This window comes from Glossina fuscipes, unplaced genomic scaffold (assembly GCF_014805625.2).
Source record: "Glossina fuscipes isolate IAEA_lab_2018 unplaced genomic scaffold, Yale_Gfus_2 111, whole genome shotgun sequence".
Classification (NCBI taxonomy): Eukaryota; Metazoa; Arthropoda; class Insecta; order Diptera; family Glossinidae; genus Glossina; species Glossina fuscipes.
In genome coordinates, this window is record NW_023998454.1 from 2,861,951 (window position 1) to 2,877,963 (window position 16,013).

The window sequence follows — 16,013 nt, forward strand, 5'->3', positions numbered from 1 at the left end:
AACAATTCTGTTTAAATTGTCTAAAGTAAAGCGTAAAGATGAAAGTAAAAGTGGTTCTGCAAATTTTTGTATCTAACACCTCTCGGAGTTTCTACAATGTATCCTAGATCTGCGAAACGCTCTTCAGCTCTTTTATGTCTAATTTTTTTCAATACTCAAAACGGCCAAACGCAAGCAAGGCTGCTATTTTGCATATAGAAAAAAAAAGCAAAAAGTTGCTGTTAGAACGCTAAGAAAAATTGTAAGTTTTTTTTCTTTTTCTAAATATTATTTTAAGCAGAAATGGTGGTGAATTTAATTAAAAAATTTCATGAAAATCAATCAATAGAAGAATCCTAGACGTTTTGAAAGTTATCACAAAGCCACGCAAGATTGAAGGCACTTAAGGTGCCATTAGCTCGAAAACAATAAAAACATAATTCATACGGCGTTGCCATAAAATTTTTGAACACAGTTCGTAAACATGTGAAGGACGATTTAAGAAGATAAAGGAATTGTAGCATCTATTCAAGCTGGATGTAGAAGTATTGCTTATCTAACTTCTTTAGTGAAATTCAAAATGAAGTTTATGTGACTTCAGTTTTTATGAGGAAGAATGAGGAGCTTCAGCGTTCCCACAAAGTACATATATATTCTTGATCAGCATCAAATTTTGAATCGATTTTGTCATGTCCGTTTGCCCGCATGCGTGTAATGTCTGTTGTAAACGTTCCTTAGGCCTTTTATTTTTTTTGTTTTTTTTCGGATAACGGTGATGGGCATAAAAGATTCGGTCACGATCGAATGTAATTTTCTTAGTTGTTTTATTTTCATTTGTTTTTCTTAAATTCATCTGAATTCCTCCTAAAGGATAATTGCTGGCTTTTGACAATTATCTCACCGCACTGCTATTTCACTGTTAGAACTGTTATTTCATTACTTTATCTCATTACTTTACTACTGACAGCACCAGTTAATGGGATTTGTTTTCAGTTATGAAAATATGTAAGAAGTAACTTAATATAGCGAAATAATAATAATTTTGAGATTGTTTCAATCAAAAGTTTCAAAACGCCACCAAAATAGGATGCGTTCAAGTTGAGGTCGAGAAACGTTTTCATGTTCTTCTTAATTTGGTATTTTTGAGCGTTTCAGATTTCGAATTTCTCACAAATTTTCTGAATTTTATGATCGGCAAAAATTGAAAAAATATTTTTTTATTTTCGTATACAAAACATGGCTTTTGTCGCCAATCTACTGAATTAATCTTATTTTACATTAAATTCATCGTTAGATCCTGTCTGTAGCGTAAGTGGAGTTTATGTTTATTTATTGCACTAAAGTATTTGTTGTTTTTCTCTTAAACAAATCGAAAAACAAATTTTATTTGGAAAGCAACTGTCGATATGTGAAAAAAGCTAACATACAACATAACTATAAGAGAAGGAAAGTGGAAAAAGAAATCTTCTCCTCTAGAGAAGTTACTGCAACGGTTAAACGTTACTTATCTGCAAAGACAATGAGAGCAAGAGTTAAAAGTTAGCAGTTACAAGATGTGCTGCCGCTGTTTCGCTTAACTATGTTTTGTATAAACGTAATGATATGTATTGAGATGGATATACATTCAACAACACATTTTATTTAACGGTAAATGTGAACAAGTAAAAATGTTGTATTCTGATGCTTGTTTTTTTCCGGTAACACACTGTAGTTTTATTATTTCTTTCATTGTTTTGTGTTGTTTGTGTTTACAAAAATTCTCTAAGGGCGTTAAAAGCCGTCATCGTTATGTTTATCCATTCACATGAGTTATAGTGATATGTTGTTGTTTTAACTTTTCGAGTATCCATGCATGTGTCTATGGAAGATATAAATATTCCATTATGTTACACTGCTTATTGGTAACAACGGGAATAATCATCCAGATCAGAATTTTGAATATCCTGGGGACGGCAAAGTCTTAAGTCAATTGTGGGGCTCATCTGTTCACCAATTACGATCGTCTATTGTTTATAACCAAATATTTGTCTTCAATTTCAAATCAATATCGTTTATATATTGGGAACAACTATGCTAAATTTTATTCTCTTCATTGCAGTTTTTCTGCCTGCGAATATTTCCGAGACATGGAGATAAGTAAATCGATTCGCACTTTTACTCTAACCGAAATTTTAATGATTGAAATCCGTACAAACAACTACACCTCTTTTTTGGTGATGGCTCGAAAAGTTGGGGAATATATTTTCGACACCGATCAGCTCAAGTAAATGTGTAAAAAACGCAGTTTTCTATTATTTTTTAGACGGATCGCGTGCTTCTTACACCAAATTCTTACATAGCTCTACTAAAGAGATAATAAATTATTGAAAAAATGTGATTTATTTGTGACCATTAAGTAAAAGTATGCGCAAGCATTCGCGCCACGAAGACCCTCGGATATAAACAAATCCATTCAGAACCTTAGACTGATCGATACTGTATTTGTTTTACAAGACTTCTGATGTCTATTACCAACTATAGCGAGCAAAGTAGTTTTATAAGACTTAAGATGAACGGGATATTTTGTAAATATAAAAGGCCAACAATAATAAATGGAACACCAGGTAGACCCGCGTATTTTACAACTTCATATTAATTAAAAAGGGCTTTAGGTGGACTTGATACCTATTCATACCGAACGACACAAATCGAACGAGAGAATTGGTGTACTTCAGCCCTTCCGTGAACAGCGACCGCGGCATATCCTAATGCTTTCATTTCTGAATTAAAACAAAAGCTGTCGTCATTAAAATTAGCACGCCATGCATCATTTATGCCACCTTCCTGGCATATCATCAGCACAGCGATGCTAGTCGACATCCTTTGAACAATAAGTACACATATCGTTATTGAAATATGTATAAAGCAAAATAAATATCACAAATACACATACAAGCAAGCATACATACAAATACATAGCTTATTCATTTATACTACATTGTGGTTGATGGTTTGTTTTACATTTTTTTACTGTTTAATTGCTTAACAGCCAAGCTGGGAATGCAGTGAGAACCCTGGTAGTTAAATGGCTGCTTGTCTATGCTGCCAAGAGAGAGTCAAATAAGTATACAACATAAACAACATTGACAAATTGTGCTGATTTATATTGTTGCCGTTAGAATATGTATAAACACATGGATGTAAAATCAACAACAACAATAATAATAAATTTATAAAGGCATAAACACTTAGCTGTTTTGAACGAATCGAACTTTACATGTGAATACATACTTATACGATATATGAGTGGTTGGTTACATGAATATTTATTAGTTAAATGCATACAAAGGAACAACTTTTTAATCATATTAAAAAATTCTGCCGTTTGCAAATTTCCTGGAAATTTTCATGATATTCGGATAAGCCTTTGCTCTCAGACATGTTCGTGGCAGGGGGGGATTTTGTTAAAAAGGAAGTACGTTATATGGATGTGATGCATGTAACTGAACGAAGTCTGTTAAAAAGTGAATAATTACTCAAAGATGCGGACCACTCCTTAACTCCATTCTCTTTATCATTACCAGTAAAAGGTGGCAAGATATTGATTTTGCTATTTTTTTGTCAATACCAAAAAACTATGCAAGCAGATCCTTTAAGAGTTCGTCTGAGGTAGTTACCACTTTAATACGCAAACAGTGAGATTCATGTGATCCTTTTCTTACGCAATATTCAATGGTAAGAAGGACATTCTAATAATTTCCAAATAATTTGTTTTCTGATGCAATCAAGAATTTATATATTTTACAGGAATTTTGAAACGTAATTCCAGATATCATAGGAATGTTGATTCTAGTGACAAATTGTCCTGCAGTGTTGGATATAAATCGAAGATTTTACAACTGCACTGGTACCTGAAATTAAGCACATATGGTGAAATTCAATGCAAATGTTTACTCACGTTAGTGTAAACATGTTCCCACACGATCAGGGTTAGCAAAAACCTCTAAACTAAAATTTTTGTCGAAAGCACGGATAGCTTTACTGGTCGTTTTTGCATTATACAGGCGAGAAACTAACAGTTGCCGTCTCTGAAACCTAAACATAAATTTTTTTTTTTTAGTTTTGTATTGGATTTGATTTCAATATAAGAAATTTAATATGACATAATCTAACAAAAATTTATACAAAAATACCAAAATTATTTAATAAGTATTTTTCAAGTCCTTATGCATGGGTTTCATGGCAAATGTTTTGATTGGAAGATGTTCACAAACCGCCGCCAAAGACACCATCATAATCAAGACGTAATTTTGAAATTTCATTGTTTGTCGTTTCGTTTTTGTTTTTGTTTTTTTTGTTTTATTTTTTATTTTTTTTAAATAAACAATAAAATATTGGCACATTAATGTTTAGTCAGACGTAAAATTACTTTCAAGTTGTATTGTGTGTGCGTATTTCTTCTTCATTCTTCTGTATTTCTTGCAAGGAGACTCAGAGTTATCCCCGTTGCATAGGGGATAAAAAACAAACACCGAGATATACTTATTTCGATAAGTAAGAGAAGGTTTGGGAAAAACTTTTTAAATAATGCACAACATTTTGCTTAAGTTGAGTAAAAATCAAGACACAAAACTTGTAAACAAAAAAATTTATCTTTGAACTAAGTCGAATCTGTTGATGTCTACCCAGTTATAGACTATCAATTGTTTTGCAGATTTTTTATTCATGTGTTATTACTTTTCAGTAGTATTTCTTTCGAAACGTATAGCCTTGCTTATGCTACTTTCATTAAAAGACTAATAAACATATTTTAATAATACGTATCATAATAATAATAATAATCATATTTCGGAAAATCGATTTTCAAATCGGCAAAGTTGTGCATCACTTTGCATCGGTGACAGGTCACAAAGCATATCGACATGCTTTGTCAGTCCGAAAATAGGCAAACACAATTCTCCACCGCAGATGGAAATTTATCTATGAGGCGTTATTGAAAAGAATTAAAGATTAAAACAAACGAGCTCGTTCTGTTTTGGAGCAACAAAATTCAACTACCAACTGGAAACATTTCCAACTAAACCAAAAAAATACTGGTCGATGTGATTTGTGATTGAAAGTCATACAGTTTTTGCAACGCGAATGTCGAACGTATCAAAGGGAGTTTTCAGTTTGCGTTTAAGGAAACGTAATCGTTTTGAAGGAAAAGGACCGAAAGACTTTTTCCAAAAAGAGTAAAGATTACACATTTCAGAGACAACGTTAGTAAAATTAATCGTTGTACACATACAAAACCCACCAAGTGTTCCACACGTTGCTCATGAGCAAATTCTTTTTGATTATCGCAATTTGTAAACCGAACTATTACTGGGTCGTAGTTTTTTGAAGTCAATTATGAAGTTAAATGAACCTGCAGACAATCTAGTGGGCAATATCATGCCACGTAAGGTCGAAATGGAATAAACTGAACTGAAATGACTTCTTGGCACACCATCTTATTAAATCAAATTCTTTTTTGATAAATGCGGTCAACGAATAATGTTACGATGCCAACTGCGCTGGCTAGAGCGGCAATGCCATTATTCCAATTTACGCGCTGATCAAAAATATATATGATTTACCGATATTTAATTTTATGAATTATTATATAAATATTTAATAATATTAGGGGTATTCACAAGCAAGCAATGCTTTGCCTTTTCTTCTGTGTAGAAAATATCCTAAAAAATATAATTTTCTTGAAAATCGTGTAATAACATGACGACGTGCGAGGATCATATTCGTCATGGCACAGTTTTTTATATTCAAGCGGGATTTAATGCAACGATAACGACAAAGAATGTTTGCGATGTTTACGGAGATGCATTGAATGTCGACAAGTGGCAACGCTGGTTCAAAACGTTTGTTACTGGCAGGACTTAAAGTGGACGCCAAGTTGAGTTTTATAATGCTAACCTAAACTTTCTAGTGCGCGTTGATTAAAAATTAAGCATATAAGAATTATTGACTAGCCTTGGATCTCTATGGCCAATTATTCAAAGACGTCTACAGGAAATTAGAAAGGCATATAGGAAAGAAATATGGATAACGTAATTATCTGAGCCAAGGACATGAATGTTCGCTGATCAATTTGCGCTTGATTGCTATCCAAATTTCGTAGAGATCCACTTCTTAGCAGAATCGCTTTCGAAGCTTTAAAATGGATTCTCAATGATAACATAAAGCGTTCTAAGCAAGGTCTAAGGTTTCTGCAAGTCAAATCAACCCTGAAAACTAGATTTGAAGCTAGATTCAGTAGTATCTTGCTTTGCGAACCCTGGCCTAAAGATTTACAGAATACGGTGTTGATGTCTTTCTATCAAATACAGAATTGTGGCAAGGGTTTAACGTGGGTTCCTGCCTGAAAGGCTTAACCCCACGGTGGCCCAAGCCACTTTAAGCGTACTACGCCTCCTGGCGAGTTAGACAATCCCCACGGAGTAGTGGCCTAAACAGCACCAGAGTCCAGAACGGTTTATTGTGTATGGAACAATAAACCCCATTCTAGTCAATGGTGAGGCCTAGCTGCACTCAAAATTGTTCCATTTTAGCTAGGAACTCGACAACCACAACCACCACGAGTACTCCCCGAAGGGCCGCACCCAAGCAGTCAGGACTCACAAATTGATCAACGCTTGCTTCCGCCATAAGGCTTCCACTGTGCTGTTGATCAATTACCACCATTACCCGCAGGCATCCGTGACATATGTTCAAAAGTAAACATAGGCAAAAGGGGAAAAACCTTTCCGTCAAATACCTTTTTTCATTTTTGCATGTATTAAATTAATTTGCCAGAGGTTTTCTATTAAACGGCCAAAGGGAAGGCCGTCCGTCAATTCCTTTTTGCATTAATAGTAAAATTAATTTATTCATTACGACTTTAAGAACAAAGTCCATCATACACCCGCAGGCATACGTGGCTTTGTGAGGCGAGCCTCCTGACCACCGTGGCTCCCAGTTTGTTTTACAAAGCCTTTGGCATACTTTGGGCGGATGTTAAAAAACAACCGTAATTGCTTCGCATTCTCCATACTTTCCTGGTTGCCAGCACCAGTGAACTACTTTTCTTCGAGATATATAGGTCTCGGGTATTGCACTGACATGGCAGAGTGATCTACCATGCACTCGCTAGATTACTACCTTCAACGTATTTAAATCCATTCAGATATTTCCTAGGTAGTAACCAGCTATTGAGTGAAGAGCTCATCTTCCAGCCAACCCCTCCACCATCTCTCAGAAACTCGTCGCTGAGTTAGCAGCCCAAAACCTAAAACTCTTCTTAGCCGGCCGAAGCCGTTGCCCGGGGATCACCACTGCGAGGTGAGAGTTTCGGTACATCTATGCTACCCATCAAAGCATAGTTTATCTATCAAATACAGCTGGATTGTTCAACGCACACCTCTGTGGTGAGAACTTTTATGTATTACGTACTGACACGCCTATTTCGCATAACGCAGCGGCGGGCCGATCAGACAAAACTTTTGAAGAAATACATCAAGACCCCGCTTTGCGTCCTAGATAGGTTCCAAAATTGCAAAGTGAATCGCAATTTTCTATAGCAAATCGTATAAAAATCATAGGTAGGTTTTAATATTGCTCCTATCGACTGTAGCATATATGTACATATTTGCAACCAAATTTAGACGAAAACCACCATTTTTTCTGATTACAACAAAATAACTAAAAAAATCAAGAAAACAAATAAACAGCATTACACAATAGAAAATAATAAGTGAGAAGCAAATTCAAATGAAAAAGAACCGGAGGACTCAACTCTCTGCCTCTGTCACTTTGGACCTTCGTTCACTGTCAGGAACAGTTCGTGAAAAAATTTCTAGACGGGGATCAAGTAATCTCTGCGCCTTAGAAACGTTTTTTGTGGTGTAAAACTTCGTTGCCCCGTTGCGTATTAGGTTATCTTGGTCTGCAACATCCATCTATTATTAACCCGATTCAGAGAATGGTTTTCGCCTGTTTCGTCCGTCTAAGGTCCCCCTGTCCTTGTATTCTTGTGTTCAACCTACAGGACGCGATTTTTTAGATATTTTAGTTAAATTTGGTTTTGACCCAAAAACAAACGCTTTTAAAGATTGTTCGGATCGGATCGTTTTTCCGACCACTTTCCATGACTTTGAAAAGATGTATGAATATCTGCATTATACACAGTGGTGTAGGGTATTTAATGTCGAAGAGTGGTCGGACTATAACGTTTTTACTTGTTTTATATTATTTGAATGATAGTGAATTTAGTAATTTGGATGCGCCAGTTTTTCAAACTCACGCATAGCCAGCATCTCTACTCAGTTAATTAATTAACAGAACTATGTTAGGACCTTAACAAGGGGATATATCCTGAAGCTTGAATTAACAAAAAAAAAAAAAAAATCTCCACATTCATATGCAGGTATGTGTGCACTAACATGTCATCTGCTCTTGCAAGGGCGTGATTGTAAATATAAAGGATGAAGAAAACTGCGCTTCATCGTATGCTTTCTTAATTGTTGCTCGCAAATCTATTTTGAAAATAAATTTAATCCTCTTGGTATCGTCGAAGTAAGTTTTAAGTCATAATTTAGAGTACATGGCAGATAATTGTTTAAGTCTACGTGCGCGAATTTACAAAGATTTCCAAAGTTCGCAGCAATCCATCCACAAAGGTCACAATAGTCGAAGAAACCTAAGCTATGACTCATGCTATTTGGTAACAGTTATTGAACTTGAAAATTGGGCAAATATTTCCTGCGAATTTTGGCGGTGAGTGTAAAAGACTTTGCAGTTTTGATGCGTTGATATAAATTAATGGGTACCAAAGATATACCGAAAGAGAGAGATACATGTAACTTTCTTATTTGCTTTTTTAGTCTCGTCCGTCCGTGTTGCCATTCCGTTTAACTTTTCTACTCCTGCAAGCAAATAAAAGTGAGTAAAGATAAAAAAAGAACTAAGTAGCTTAAAGAGTAGCTGAAAAGCACCATGCGATTCCCCTAGATAAGTTTGGTTCCCCCATCACAATAGAAAGTTTGTAAGGGAGTATTTAAGGCGATGTTAGAAGTCGTCAGTCGCTTTTAAATGCGTATTGTGTCAAAATATTTGAAGGATTACAATTTAAAGGCGATGATATTTTTTTTTATTGCACGTCCAATCACTCAGGTTATGTACCGTGTAACACTCTGACGCGAAAGAAGTGAAGAAAGAGAAAGAGATAGGTAGGCGGCTGATGTACGTCCAATTCGCAAGCGTTATGTCTTTCCCGACTGAGCACTCGTTATAGCTGCGATCACAATGAACATTGATATTCGAACCCGCGAACACGGACTAGGTAAGCGCGATTCTAAGCTATGCAGTTACTCACGCGAATAAGTAAAGGATTTCTTTATATAGAAGGTGAAGGGGGATTAAACATGGCTAAAAGAATTTTTAAACCATCATGTTACTAACTTATTGTACATTTTGCGACTAGAACTTATAATGAAGCTTTATTGTAGAGAGAGTATTGAGATACTTTAGAAATTTCGTGACTAGTTGTGTACACGAGTTTTATTTCTGATCGATTGCATATTTTTCTGTAATGATGTGAAGTTTCAATCAAATCGGAATTACAAATATTAACGGGGTACTACTAAAGTTGCGAAGGTGTGAACTGATTTGCATCGATCGATTAACTTACATAATTAAAATAATTTCTGCAATTACCGTAATAATGGTATGAATGTCTTTGTATTGAGAATTTCAATGGCCAAAATCAACGATAGGTCCATGCCAAGATTTTCTGCAAGACAATGTTACTTCGGAAAGAAAACACAGCTGCATGAGTTGGAACGGTGTGATATATTAAAAAGTGTCGAGGTTTGGTGAAATCATTGAAGCTAAGGCACACTTACGGGTATATAACAAATCTGCATATTATTTAAATTAGACAATTGTCATAGTAAATTGACTGGTTTCGAGCTCTGACAGAACGATAATTGAAGGAGTGGAAAATTAGTTAGAGACGATTTATCGTATTCCGTTTTACTTAACTATCAAAAGAAAAATTTGCACACTTTTTATTTATTCCAAGCTACATACCGGAAAGAGTCTTTACTCCTGGTGGGGGAGACATCACTAATATTATTATTGTCTTATTTAAAGCAATATATATAAATTAAGATTTTCTACCGTTAATAATTTCAATTGTTTTTCTCTTGGAATATCAAAACAGCAACAACAACACATTCAGTCTCACTCCATTGTCATAATTTGACGTTCATTGTTATTCGCACCATAAATACTTATTATTATCGAATGGTAGCCGTGATAGAGATGGCGTTCTTCAATATCGTCTGTTTTTGCTAAGCTGTCATAAGACTCAATAATGAAAAATGAAAATTTGTTGTCATAAATTGACAAATATTTTAGGAAAGAATTGTTTGTAATTGTGTCAGAAGTGAGTACAAATAGATAAATAGATGAATAAATCGGAAGGCGCATAAACGGTGTGCAGTTAGTTACACAAATGAGAGAAGTCTGGCATTTTTATCAGTCATCTTCAGGAGACAAATGTCACAGTGTGTAAAGAAAAAAAAAAAAAAAAAAAAAAAAAAGCAGAAGAAAGCAGAAGAAAAAGTGCTTATCAAAGTGTTTTAAATTTAATTAAAATTTTTATACTGCACACCCTTAGAATAGCCAGATGTACATAAGAGGATTTTTATAGCAAAAGTTTTAAAACATAATTAAGGATTTTTCTCATTTATGAAAAAGCCAAATGAATACAAATTTAAGACAGAATGCACATACATTGAAATCAAATCCTAGGAAAGGAAATCGTCGAAAGATTATTTTATTAAATGAAATTGTACGAATTTGCACGAGAGGTGAGAATCCTTATATTAATTTTGTGTGACTATTATTTTTAAGCCTATCATCGTCATTACGTTTGTCGCACAAACGGTTTGTAGTACGTCGGAGATCACGTTAAAATATACCTGCTCAAGATTGATTTAACTTTCTGAATTGAAGTAGTCGCGCCTGAAAACCATTGGGAACTGAAATACGGTCCGGTCGAAAACAATAGTTGCGAGAAAGACGAAATTAACATTTTAAATAAATCCCAAATAAAAATAAACAATTTAAACCATCGGATATCATTTCAAGAAAAAATCTCGGAGCCACCGCTTTCCTTCTAAGAACCAATTCAGGGTTGTCTTAAATGTTGATATTCCAATTTAATCCGATCAGAGGTATTTTAAAAAAAATTTCACACTACCTATCTTTTCCGTTAAAATGATTAGTTGCGTTTAGTTGTAAGAGAATTGAAATTTTTGAAACAATTCTAACCGAAAAGGTTATTCAAGGTTTTCGTGTCGCTATGAATGAACTCAGACCTTGAATTATAAGATACTAACGGTATGTTTATCTTTACTTTCGATGTTATATCTGAGGTTGTCACGTTACACAGCTTTGGATAGCTTAGTACAGCTTTTTTTGAAAATGTTGGTATTTCCATTCAATGCATTCAATCAGACTCGCCTTTAAAAAGCTTAGCAGCATAACGCAATACAAATCATAGTAACGTTTTTTTTCCTTCTGCATACTGCACGTTTTTGTTTATTAAATGAGCTGTACGATTGATGATGAAAGTATGATCACAAAAAAAATTTCTAAGGAAAATTATAACATATGAGCTTTGCAAAAACTATTACTGATTCATTAACACACGGTGTATTCTATACTTTGAAGAAAAACTCGCAAATGCAAGCAAAGAACAGCTTATCAGTTTGGCGTTTTAGATTTATCCAAGATCTCTGTTTATACATGATTTTCATAAAATATATATATCCTTGCTCGAGAGAACAATTTAAGCTACGAGAATGTTTGTAATCGCCATACAAATACACTTGCAGCAGCTGAAAATCTGAGACTATTTTAAATAAAATCAGAATTTTAAAGGAAAGGGTCTTATTCATGCTCCCTAATTTTTGATATGACCTTAATTCCGCTCGGTACTTAAAAAAAAAAATCGAGCAAAAAAATTCTTTGAACGATCTTTTAAGAACTTATATCTCCGATATTCATCAATGTTGAACGGATGCGAATTTTCCCATATTTAATTGCGACTGCGAAGGATAGTCTGGCACAAAAGGTGAAAATTTTGGTTGGTTTTTTTAACAGGCGGTTAAAGGAAAGATAGGTCACAACTCCTCATCGTGTTTTAATAACAATATGAAAACACTCTTAAGAAGTCTTCAAATTTGGTTTATGTATTCTCTGCTCACTCTTAATGCCCATTCAAAACTATTTTTACGCGGTTTTTTTATGAACTTTTCTAAAGGGTGTTTATTATGGGAGAAAAGTCGATTTTGTAATAACTGAAGCACTGATCGACGGGCTTGCAATTACGAACATTTTCATATTATTATAGCGAGTGTAGCAAGTATAGAAGCGAACGTAAACGATTTTTCTTCTCTCAACGTTATTTATACATACATATATATATATTATTGATATCTTACCTGCTTTTATATATAACACTTATTACCCCCAGTAGGTTTTCGATTGTTTTCGTTTTTTTTTTAAATGTTTTTAAAACGTTTTTTTAAATACAAGCGCACTGTCTTATAGTTCCTATCACAGTTTCTTTTTTTTTTTTTTTTTAAGACAAATTCAAGTTTCTGTTCATAACTTACAGTTATGCAGTTCAATCAGTCTATTAAAGCAATTTTATTGCTTATAATAAATAAACACCTCCTATCATGTCGTATCGAACTACTACTATTACTACTACTACTACTGCCGTCCCTACTTCTAACATTATAAGTGCTCAATAACACAAAATTATCACAATACCTAATAATTAATTATCAAAATTATTTTATAAATTCATTATGCAGTCAATTTAGTCAATTGTTGTTAGCGCTAGTGTTGTACACAATAAATACGCACACAAGCAGAAAACAAATCATTTTATGATTTGTTGTTCACGAAATTAACTTTTGTAAAGTAGTCATTTAATAATAATAATAATAACAATAACACACCAAAAATTAACAGTCACTTAAGTGACCGTTAACCAGTTAACCAGCCAACCAAACAAACCAACCAGCCTGTCAGGCAGGCAGGCAGTTAGTGAAAGAAACGATGAAGCAGCCAGTCGTTACATTGCCGGTGTATTAGTTTCAACGATAAAATCACACATCGTTTAAATGTTCACACTTTTTTTTTGCTTGTTTTTTTTTTCCTTTTTTTTTTTACTTCATCGTTTTCTATAAGGGTAGCCGTGCGTGTTGTTAACTCAATTTAGGTTGTTGTTGATGGCGCGTGGTAATGGTTGATGGTTTGTTATGGTGTCAAAGGCGATTATATCAAAACGCGCCTCTAGTAACGAAAACCGTTTCCGTTTCCGGCCTAATGATAACGTGTAACGTTGACGATGACAACAGAAACAGCAGCAGTAATCTTTGAAATAGAAATATGCCGGAAGAGAAAAATCATTTTTTTATTTTTCCCAACGGATTTTAAATAATGATACAATAACCGCACATGTTACATACACAACAACACTACACTAATAGTAACTGTGCTCGCACTGTTATTATACTGTTAATAAACCCTGAACCGTTGTTGATAATAACAACCGATTTGGGAGCTGTCGTACGATGAAATGCCAATTTATAAAATACCACACGCTGGTCAGACCTCCAAAAAGCAAGAAGAACAGCAGCAAAATGTTAAATTTACAAGAAGGCTGAACCCGTTGTTATATACAGCGTACAAATAAACTGTGTATGAAAACAACATACAATTGTATATATCACCCAAAAAAAAAAAAAAACAAAAAAAAAACAAAAACAAAATAATAATAATAGAAAGAAAAACAACAACACCAATACTGACAATTTACATAGCTACACAATGCCAAAGATACAGTTTTCCTACACTACCAAACAACATCAGAGAGAAACAACCAGCCCTCTTGCAAAAGCAATGTATGTATTTCGCAGCATGGAAAGAAACAACAGCAGCAAAAACAAAATAAAATAATAAAAAAAATCACAACACAATAAAACTAAATACATACACGTACATGTACATAATGTATTCTTGACTGTACACATAATAAACGAATGGGTGGGTGTTTGCTTACGAGAGATACAATCCTTAAAACAAAACAACAGCAACAACAACCAAAATAACACACAATCTGGTCCTATCCTACTATACTCTCCTCCATCAAACAGCAACAGCACGTGGTGTTGATCCAATTAAACCAAAATAACTACATATACACATATACATATAAAATTTAGTTATTGTAATGTGATTGAGCGAGCAGGAGCGCACGTGGTATGTAATGTTGACGAAAAATAAACAAACTTGTAGCTCTGAAATGATTTTTGGCGCCAAAATCTGAGGAGAAAATATAACTGCATAGCTGTAGCGCGCATGTTTCATATAAAATATTTTCGCCCTAATGCGGTCGGTATTCAATGATTTTCAATTTCAGTTCATATTCAACAGCCAAAGATGTTACAAGCAAGGTTTGCAAAGCTTGAATATTTTTTATAAAGCAATTTAAAATCAATCAAATATAATCGAGAAAAACATTAAGAAAAATAAAAAATATTAGCATAAAAGTCATACTCGTTTCAATGCCGACATTTGGACATACTCTACGCTGACCAGCGGCCTTCAATAATTAAAAATGCAACAATAGCCTATGATTAAAATTGTGATGTTGACCAATGCAACTTTGCCGTTGAGCTTATTCTCCAAGTTTAAAAGTCACTTTTTTGGTATTTACGACCAAGAGCGTAGCAAAAATTTGATTCCATTGAAGTGCATTGAAGTGCACTTACAATTGTTGTTGTTGTTTTTAATAGCAGCGCGACAGCCCAAACGTCTTTGCTAAGCATTTGTAAAAATTTACAACGATATCTTTTATAGATTAGAAGTGATTGTCTAAGTTATTTTTGGAGGTACAAAACGCACGCATCTCTACACACCGAGTGCACCTACTTTCAAATTTTCGAAGCAACATATATATATATATCGCTAACCCGTTCTAGATCGACTGACGGGCAAACTCACATCGATTCGTCATACATTGCTGACAAAACTTCGTATGTTTGAAGAGGTCGCCGACGTGCGTTTTTAGCCGTAGCAAATAAAATAAAAGAAGCACTTACGTTCAAAATATACATATATATATATCGCTGTGTCCGTTTTGACAAGGTTAATGCTTCTAACAAGAAATAGATCAACTGACGAACAAATTTAAATCGATTCGCTATCCCATGGCTGATAAAACTTTACGTACTCTAAGGGATTATTGATACGCGTTTCTAGATGTTGCAAAAACAATAACAAAAGCAGCAAAGACGCACCTTTCGATGCTTAGCGTAAGCATTATAGTACAATCAAAAGCAAGGTTCTCAGCGCTTCAGAGCTTCAATGCGCGTACAGAGCATACCATGAAAAGTAGTAAAGTAAAATATAAGTCGCAAAGCCAAATTTTCAGTTGTAAATTTACTTTAAGTTCGGTAGTTTGGACAATTTTTCTTTTCGTCTACGGCACTTGGCGTCGTAAAAAGGATTCCTAACGAATTCCACTTTGTTCATTTGACTTCTGAAGATTAACGTTAAAATTAAATCTTCTCTATCCCTTTGTTTCATTGTGTTCAACCCAGGCTCCAATTGTTGAGATATTTTGAAGAAATTGCCTACATAGAGACGTTTTGGTTCAAGGACGAATGCTATTAGAAATGACTCGGATTAGACCACTTTTTCGACCACTTCCTATATGACGTCATATTTTGAAAAGTCATTACATGAATATCTATAGGATGGTCTAAAGTACTTAATGAGGCAATGTGATCTGTTGTGGCCTTTTCGCTTGTTTTTATCCATATATATATTTTTAATAATTCCCACAATTTGTAATGAGAACATTGGTTAAATGGAGCGATAAATGCAGTCTTTCCAATTTTTTCTGCACGAGGGCGCGAAACAGCGGTTTCAGTAATTCGACTCTTTCGTTG

At 34.3% G+C, this 16,013-nt stretch overlaps 1 protein-coding gene across 4 annotated transcripts in view; it reads right to left on the reverse strand.

Annotated features, from left to right (window-relative positions):
* LOC119638918 (serine-rich adhesin for platelets) overlaps positions 1-16,013 on the reverse strand; it is a 57,334-nt gene that overhangs the window by 19,735 nt on the left and 21,586 nt on the right. Inside the window, exons 1-2 of one of the 4 annotated variants that reach the window (XM_038036026.1) lie at positions 12,489-14,078; positions 3,917-4,053 (exon numbers count right to left, since the gene is read on the reverse strand). The exons of 1 other annotated variant lie outside the window; for it this stretch is intronic. In XM_038036026.1, the coding sequence (XP_037891954.1) occupies positions 3,917-3,930 (14 nt within the window). In that variant the 5' untranslated portion in view covers positions 3,931-4,053; positions 12,489-14,078. Of the gene's footprint in view, positions 1-3,916; positions 4,054-12,488; positions 14,079-16,013 lie in introns of those variants that run through there. 2 more of the 4 variants (XM_038036028.1, XM_038036029.1) reach the window with 2 other exon arrangements.